Source organism: Panthera leo, chromosome A1, assembly GCF_018350215.1.
Source record: "Panthera leo isolate Ple1 chromosome A1, P.leo_Ple1_pat1.1, whole genome shotgun sequence".
Lineage (NCBI taxonomy): Eukaryota > Metazoa > Chordata > Mammalia > Carnivora > Felidae > Panthera > Panthera leo.
The window spans coordinates 87,459,296-87,468,933 of record NC_056679.1 but is presented as its reverse complement, the minus strand read 5'-3'; the positions used below and the strand labels follow the sequence as shown (position 1 = coordinate 87,468,933).

Sequence of the window (9,638 nt, the reverse complement as noted above, 5' to 3'; positions counted from 1 at the left end):
CTAAATGCCCAAGATACGTCTAAACAGAGCCAGGATTGAACAAAAATTTGGACTAAGAGTTAAGTACAAAGATGATCCTCACTGTCTATCCAAAGTACATAATGTCCCCTATAGAGTTTGTTTTAGACATCTACCAAAGCCATAGACAACTTCTTTTTTGTCTAGTGATGCCTACTTTTGATCATTTGTAATAAAGAAGCATGGATTCCAGTTAACTAACAGACTTGAAACAGCTTAATACTGCTACTTTATTCTCTTTCCATATTATTTGAAAATAGATATTTCCTAAACTAAATTTAAGTCCCTCCTTTCCAATATGCCTTCTTTGTTTTATGTATTTGAGCAGAAACTAACTTCTCAGCCCAACATTTTGGAAATGGAAACAAAAGTTTTGCTTATGGGGAAGCATCTTTGAAACACTTAACTTTCTCTGAACTTCCCCAGGTCACAGAAGACAGTCTAGGATGGTACCCTGTTCAGAACTTCATCAGTTTATTTGAATCAGATTTGATGGAAAAATTTTCTTTTCTATATAACTTCAAAGAAGGTTGTCTCTAACCTTCCAAAGCATATAGTGAAATAGTGAAATTAAACAAATGGAGTTGTTTCATACATGTATAAGAAATATAAAGGCATATTGATTCATATTTGTCATGAATTAATTGAGAGAAGTGAAAGAAATGTGTTATGGGGAGGTTGAAATTATTTTATTTTATTTCTTTTAAGGATTTTATTTTTAAATAATCTCTACACCAAGCATGAGGCTGGAACTCACAACGCCGAGATTTACAGCCAGATGCTCCACCAACTGAGCCAGCCAAGTGCCCCTGAAATTGTTTTATTAATGAATAATTGAATACAGATGGTGAGGGCATTGCTGAGGTAAGAATATGATAAATTTTAGGGTGATGAGGTGTTTGAGAAAGGAGAGAGCAACTGAGACACTCAGAGACTGGAGAGATCATAATGATTTGCGTATGATGGGGTACCTGGGTAGCTCAGTGGGTTAAGCCTCTAAGTCTTGATTTCGGCTCAGGTCATGAACTCACAAATTGTGAGTTCGAGCCCTATATTGGGCTCTGTGCTGACAGCTCAGAATGTGCTTGGGATTCTCTCTCTCTCTCTCTCTCTGTCTCTCTCTCTCTCTCTCTGTGCCCCTGATCTGCTCAGGCACACACTCTCTCTCTCTCTCTCTCTCTCTCTCTCTCTCTCTCAAGTAAATAAACATTGGTTTGTGAATGAGATGTAATGAATCCAATGAAGTATTATTTAAAACTCTTGTTGGGATCTGTACGAAAGTTTTCCACCAAATTTTCTTGTATGCTATCTGGTAAAGGGGAGCTGTTATAGAAAGTGATTTGAGAGGCGCCTGGGTGGCTGAGTTAGTTAAGCATCTGACTCTTGATTTCAGCTCAGGTCACACTCTCATGGTTTGTGATGTAGAGCCCTGAGTCAGACTTTGTGCTGACAGCATGGAGCCTGCTTGGGATTCTCTCTCTCTCCCCCTCTCTCTACCTCTTCCTCGCTCACTCACACACATTCTCTCTCAAAACAAATAAGCATTAAGAGAAAGAAAGCTATTTGAAAAGATGGTGTTACTTACCCTCCTACATATATGCAGACTCATTCTTTCCACTGAGAACAAGACATTTAGGAAGTGTTAAAAAGGAGTAGCATTGCTGTACTTGAGATTTCAGAACAGAGCACTTTCTAATTGGAAGAGTTTCTCCAGATATCAGGCTGGTTGATGTTGACAGATGGGAACTCTTTCCTTGGAGCTCATGGACACTCATTTGGAAACAGACCTGCCAGTATTTACTGAGTTGTGCATGGGGTTGGCCCAGGAGACAGGCAGAGACTATCTGGCCTTTTTATGACATCTATCCTTCTTAGGATTTTACCTCACTCTGAGGTTGTACAATCCTTTTCCACATTCTCTTCACATCCTTGTTTCTCCGAGTGTAGATGAGTGGGTTGAGCAGTGGGATGATAACACAGTAGAAGAAGGACATGAACTTGGCCCGGGTGCTATTTGCAGGGGGTTGGAGGTACATGCAGATGGCTGGTCCAAAGTACATGATGACAACCACCAAGTGGGAGCTGCATGTGCTGAGAGCCTTGTACCTTTTGTCAGCTGAAGGTAACTTCAACACAGCCTTGACAATGTGTAGGAGATTAGCACAAGCAGAGGAGACATCAGTGCAAAAGGGATGGCTCCAATGGCCAGAGACAGCTCATTAGCAGTGGTATCACCACAGGCCAGCTTGATCAGAACAGGTACTTCACAGAAGAAGTGGTCAAGTGTGTGGTGGAGCTGGAGAGTAAGCGTAGTTTGGAGTATTGAATTTGCCAGGCCACTGGACCAGGCAGCAGTTGCCAGTTGCACACACACCCAGGGCCTCATGATAAGAGTGTACCAGAGGGGCTGACAGATAGCCACATAGCGATCAAAAGCCATTACTGCCAGCAGAGCACATTCAGTGCATCCTGTCCAGTGGAAGATGTAGGCCTGGGTGATGCAGCCCCAGGAAGGAATTGTCTTCTCTGGTCCCCAGAGGTTTGCCAGAAGCTGGGGCACAATGGCGCAGGTGACACAAAGGTCCAGTACAGAGAGATTGCCCAGGAAGAAATACATGGGGGTCTGGACTCTGGGCTCCACCGTGGAAAGAAAGATGATGGAGCTGTTCCCTATCAGGGTGAGGATGTAAGAGACCAGGACCACTCCAAAGAGGGGCACATCTAGCCATGGATAATCTGAGAAGCCCAACAACACAATAGTTCTAGGGAAACACATTTTCTCCTTGCATGGAACCCACCTTATGTATGGCTAGAAGGAGAGAGACACAGTTTGGAGATTAAGCATGACTTTTATGTTTCAATAAACAACATCTTGAAACCTTCAACTATGTTGGTGGGATAATCTTCATAATTGTTATGAGAATTTCTCAAAAGATTGGGCTGATTCTATTTAAATACTGCCTTCACAGCTGCTACTAAAGTAGGATTAGATTTGGAATATCCTAGATATGGCGAGAAACTTTTCATTGAGCTCAGTCAACCCAAGTCTTTATGACATACTTCTCTCAGGTCATAGAAGTGGAATGCAATCTTTTGAATCCTTTAAATCCTTTTGAAGTATTCAAAAAAAATTAACAGAAGCACTATATGATTTATTTTTTCAGCCCACTTAGGTTAACTTTCTTTCTCCTCAACTCTGTTGTTGTATGGTGTAGTGGTTAAGTGTAGTGAGTGCTGAAGTTGAGTCTCAATCACTTGTGGACTTGGTCAAGTCACTTAACCTCTCCACATTTTAGTTTCCTTATTTAAAAAGTGAGAATAAAAGTAGTCCTTAACTTAACTTATATGGTTATTTAACTATCTTAAAAGAATTTTTATATAACTAAATTCTGTCTATATCTATCATCTATCTATCTATCTATCTATCTATCATCTATTATCTATCTATCTAATCATCTGTTAACTATCTATCATCTATCTATATCTATCTATCTATCTATCTATCTATCTATCCTATCATCTATTTATCATCTATTTATAACCTCTCTATAATGTATATCCATTCATCATCTATGTATATATCTACCATTATCTATCAACCCAATATCTATCTATCATCTCTATCATCATCATCTTCATCATCATCAAACTTATTTATCACATGATAAGGTCTATATAAGTGTTAGGTACTGTTATCTATATTTAGTCTACAATTATGTCTATACATACTCTCCTTCTTTCTCTCTTCCTTTCTCTTCTCTCTCCTCTCTTTTCCCTTGTCCTCTCTTAGTCTCTCTCTCATTCTGTGGGTGTAGGTATGTCTGTCTGTCTCTCCTTTCCTGCATCCTTGTTTCTCTCTCCTAGCTCCTTCATAAAACACAGTGCTATCATGTCATCAAGAATGGGGATTTCAATCCTTTGAAAGTGGCACATTTCTCTCAGAAAATTTTTAAAGGAATTACTACATAATGTTTCCTCTCAGTCCAGTTAAGTTGATATTTGGATGCTTGGATAGACAGGATAGAAGTTGGAGGGCTATTACAGCTATGTAACAGTGTAGACTCTTTCTTTGGGAAAGAGGCCATCAACAGGTAGTTTGTTTTGTGTAACTTGGCTCCCTTTGTTTTTCATCTAGCTCTTGTCTTCCTAGTTTTCACTAGTTTTATTTTCCTCTTATTCTGTCATCTTTTTCTCCCTTGTTTCATCTTTTCCTTCTTTTTTTATCTCATCTTTAAATTTTTCCTCTGTGTTCCCCCACATTCTTTCTAAATGGTGTCATCTCTTTTCTGTAGGCTATGAATCTTCAAAATGCATAATTTCATTTCCCTCTCAAATCCCTACCTCTTATAGGAGATTTTTTTCTGGAATGTTCCACCAATATCTTAAACTTAGCATTTTCCAAACTCAGCTCACCAATACTCAGTTGTGAGGTTAGCTTTTCCCCTCAATTCCTTTATCATGCCCATGCTATCATGATTGTTTTACCCTTCAGCAATTTGTAGCTATTCCCCAAATAGGCCACACAGGAAGTTACAGTGTACTGCAGTTTAAAAAGTCCAAGTGCCACATTACTCCAATACATTCCTCTCACAAATATGTTTGTACTTCCATACTATCTGATTTTTATTTTATACTGCAAAATTTTACTAGGATATGTTATAATGCAGAGTTGTCACATAACAATGCCCCTTCTACTTTTAGTCATTTTGCTTAACAATTTTTTTTTAGTGTTTATTTATTTTTGAGAGAGAGAGAGAGACAGAGAGACAGAGAGACAGAGAGAGAGAACAGGGGAGGGTCAGAGAGAGAAGGAGACACAGAATCCAAATCAGGCTCCAAGCTGAGCTGCCAGCACAGAACCCAATGCTGGGCTTGAACCCACGAGCGGCGAGATCATGACCTGAGCCAAAGTCGGATGCTTAACCCACAGAGCCACCCAGGAGCCCCTAGTTATTTTGCTTTTTAAAAAGTGAACTTATTAATTATAAATATTGAGAATTTCTTTGCTTCTCATACTTCTGTGGAGAATAAGGTTTTTTTTATTTTGGATTTTGATCAAGACAATGTCTCAAAGTAGCTTTTATCTTCCTTGCTTAGAAGTATCAAAGATTGCCTGAACAAAAAGCAATTCTCCATAAACAGAGCAGATAACTTTTTACAATCATGGCCAATATATCTATTTGACAATCATACTACTATCATAGTGGTACTTTAGTTTTCCATGAGAAAATTAGCCTGATGCAAATGCAACCAGCAAATTAAGTTTTTCTAAATACTACATTTTCATCTTTATTATTGTGTCTTTCTCCCTTCTCCCCTCCTTATTCTTTCTTTTAACCTTTTCTTCTCAGCTTTGTTTTGTTTTTGTTTGTTTGTTTTGGTTTTTTGTCTTTTACTATAGAATTCTCAGTTTGGCTACACAGCAAATATTTTCATAAGCTTCAAAATTTGAAGGACATTTCATTCCACAAAAGAGGAGTACACATAAACTGGGCTTAACAAAACAAATACCATGAAGGTGAACAAAAACTTTAATGAAGACTGGAAAATGAAATATGAGTTAAGGTTTTGGAAAATTCTAAAAGTTATAGTATTATTTCTATTTATTCTTGAAATGAAAATAGACAAGGGTATAATGGAATCATTGTCACATACAATCAGTCTAATTTGGAAAAAAAATGAGTTCCAGTAGGGACTATTTCAGCACCATATTGTCAAGCAGCTAAGAATGAATACCTTACATTTTGACGTATGTTTAATTCTTTAAATTCATAGATATTATAGCACAATATATCGAATTAACTTGCAAATGTTCTCAATTGTCGACATTTCTTGAAGATTAGAAAAAGTACCACCAGATCAGAGGGGCAAATGTAATGCCATGTTTCTGAGGAAGAGAGCACAATCCTGGGATTGAATATTAATTGTGATGATAAACCCTGGAAATACCTGAAGAAAATCATTCTGTTCATTTAAAAAACACTTTTTTTGGTAAGCATTTTAAGAAAGTGTGATCAGTAATAGCAAATGTAGGTTAATTTTTTAAAAAAAAATATGTGTGTGTGTGTGTGTGTGTGTGTGAGAGAGAGAGAGAGAGAGAGAGAGAGAGAGAGAGAGAGAAAGAGAGAGAGAAGGGGGATGGAGGATCTGAAGCAGGCTCTGGGCTGACAGCAGCGAGGCCAAGGCAGGGCTCAAAGTCACAAATGGTGAGATCACGACCTGAGCCGAAGTTGGACACTTAGTCAACTGAGCCACCCATGCACCCTAAATGTAGGTTAATTTAATAAAATATGAAAAAATAACATGATTCAGGAAATGGGGTTTTGGATGTTGTTTGGGTGATGAGCACAGTGTTTTTAACTGTAGTAAATCTTTCTGAATCCACATTCTGCCAGCCACTATTCGGGCAGAATGAGTAACTGAATGAACGGAGGACTTTGCAAGAGGAACATTAGCACTTTGAGCTTCAGCCTTCTTGCATGAAAATGCAAAAAAAAAAAAAAATAATGTTCACATTTCAGGGTTTGGATAAGATCAAATGCCCTAAAAGTATGTCTGGGAATAGAAGGCATACTTAAATAAATGATTTATCCATTCTCAAAATGATTATTTTACTAAATGATAATAACCAAACAAAAAGCAAATACACAACAGTACACAAGAAACTGTATGGGAAGAGCAGAAGCTCCTTGTCATGGTTCAAGTCCTGCTTGCCATATTTTAACAACCATAGAGCTGTCTACAATTTAGCTTTCATTTCCTCATCTCCAGACTGAGGATTATCACACTTAATTTACACACTATTTTCACACAATAAATTGGTGCTAAATAAATGGTGAACATAAGTAATAAATGTAAAAGAAACTGAGGCACGGGGAGATTATGAAACCTGCAGGAAAAAATTGGAGGTGCTACAGGATAAAGCCAGAGTTTACACTTGGGGCCCAAATGCCTGACACATTCACCCCTCTGCCTCACACACAGAAAGAATGCAAACCTATAGTGATGCAAAACTGGCAGGGATACCTGATCCAACTTATCTCAATAGGCAAGAATAGGACTCTGAATAAATATAGCACTTAAATAGGATTCTGCTTAAAAATTCAATGTCACCATTATAGGATAGGGGGAACTTGATTGGAAAATGTCACACATGAAAAAATTCTGAAGGCCCTTAATGATATGCTTACAGTGAAGTAAACAATGGAGAAATTATGAGGACACCTAATGAGTTGGTTTCATTAATGGATATATGATCCAGATTATAAAAATCTAAAGGCACATGCCTTCTGTGCTGCCAAACCACATCTATTTTGTGTTTGTTTACTAAGGCAGCATTTTAAAATTGGATCATTGATGCCCTGGGGTATTTGAGAAGGAGGCTGAATTGGAGTCTACAAATGTGCTATAGAAAAATATATTTGAAGGATTTCCTATTATCAGAACAGATACTGTTATATAGGATAAGATTCTTCCTTAAGTGGGTTCTCACTTGAAAGAGAAGGAAATATACACTGAATTTTTTTCAGGAGGAAAACTATATCAACTAAGGGGAAAGTTATAGAGTGGTTAAATTTGGATAGATAAAAGGAACTTAAAAAAAACTGTTTCTCCATACAACACCATTGGAAGTAATTTTGTTGGTTCAGAAATTTTTGAGAATGTCACAAAAAGAAGAATTTGTCATGAAATTCAAGAATGACTTAAAATGATCCACGGAATCCCCTTGTGGCCATAATGTGAGACTTCTTATTTATAACTGAGATTGTTATATTCAGCCTAATCCATCCTTCATGCTATTCTCCAAGTAATATTCTTTGAGTAATATTATCCTTGAGTAATAGTCAGAAAATGCAATACTGATTTTTCCCCCTCTCCATTGCTTCAATCCTCAGAAACCCTTCAAATACCAGTGTGTGGCACCCAGTACTATCTCTTTTCTGGCTAGATGTTATCATATCCATTCTCTCTCACCAACCTCACACTCTTCATCATGTTTGAAAAGCACATGCTCCATCTTCTGTTATTTTGCACATGCTAGTTTCTTTTTCTCCTACGTTAACCTGCTGAAGTTCTATTTACCCTTTACAGCCTGGATCAAGCATCATTTCCTGAATGAAATATCCCATGATCTCCTCTTCTTTGTGTCCATATTCAAGCTCCTATTCTTCTGCCATTGCAGGAACTCGCTGGCCTCTCCTTCTGCCCTCTGAACATTTTAGAAGCCTGATCTACTTCCTTCCTTACTTCCTCAGGGCCTAGGCTAGTTTTGTTCTGTAGCAGGTATTTAATAAATATATAAAGGGATAGCTAGATTCTGCAATTACTCAGAATGAAATGCCTGGTTCCATAATGTCAGTTTCATTTCATTTTCAACTATAGCTCCACATAAATGCTTATGTTAGGCTGATCTTGTTTACTTATTTAAAACTTGCTACAGGGCGCCTGGGTGGCTCAGTCAGTTAACCGTCCGACTTCAGCTCAGGTCACGATCTCGCGGTCCGTGAGTTCGAGCCCCGCATCGGGCTCTGTGCTGACTGCTCAGAGCCTGGAGCCTGTTTCAGATTCTGTGTCTCCCTCTCTCTCTGCCCCTTCCCCGTTCATGCTCTGTCTCTCTCTCTGTCTCAAAAATAAATAAACGTTAAAAAAAAATAAAACTTGCTTGTAGTCACAGGTGCCTAAGTTCTCTGGTAAATGATGTGTCTTTCACCTATCATAGTAATGTCTTTCTATTTACTTTCTCAGATTCAACTCAATATTCTAGATTTGGTTCAAATTTTATTTTTTCCTAAGACATTTGTCTCTGCCATCATGTAAGATATGAAGTGACAGAAGTTTTATATCCTGTGCTCTTAATGTTTTCTGTATAATGTCTTGTGCAATGTTTGATGCCTACTAAAGGCTCAATGTGTGGATAGTTATTTTTCTCTGTCTTTCCTCTTGTCTTTTCCTTTGTCATGGACTTCTTGAAATATATGCTTTTTTGAGCCTTAACATATTCCTAGCTCTGAAAATTACTGTGGTAATGGTGATAAGGGGACCATAATTAGGTATGAGTGTACTATCTTCCTAATACTATTATTTGGAGTACTATGTGTTCCTTCTTATTACCAAGAATAGCCCACTCTCATTGGGTGAGTGAGATAACCTCCTTTCTAATCACAACCTGAAGAGAAATGGGTGCTAATGGAAATGCTCAAACATAACCTGGTCTCTCCCACCCATTTTACTCATTTTACCATGAGGTTGAAGAAGGAAAAGGTGTAGAAAGGGAAGGAGCTGGCTTGGATGGTGACACCTGGGTTGGAAAGAGACAGATTCTCTTCAGAAAGTCTGGCATTCAACAGAGAGAGGCATAGGATCAATCTCAATTCAGCCACAAGGGAGAACTTGCTGGCACTGGAGGGAGCCTCCAGTGATTTATTCTCTTGGATCCTCTGAGACCTCACTATGTCATATAGGTAATTAGTTCAATGGTTGAGTTTGTACAAAGGAATATTCCAGAGGGATTTCTGCTCCTTCTAATTTATTATCTTCAGAATATCTTCACCCTGCAGAATATGTCTCAGTAAGCTGAAGGAAAGACCATGAAACAATAAAATTGTCCTAGAACAGGATTG

At 38.2% G+C, this 9,638-nt stretch overlaps 1 protein-coding gene across 1 annotated transcript; it reads right to left on the bottom strand.

Annotated features, from left to right (window-relative positions):
• Nucleotides 1-1,889: 1,889 nt before the first annotated feature.
• On the bottom strand, nt 1,890-2,794 carry LOC122229813 (olfactory receptor 2B2-like). The gene is given in 2 exon segments (XM_042955322.1): nt 1,890-2,167; nt 2,170-2,794. Coding segments are annotated over 2 exon segments (903 nt in total).
• Between the last annotated feature and the right edge of the window lie 6,844 nt (nt 2,795-9,638).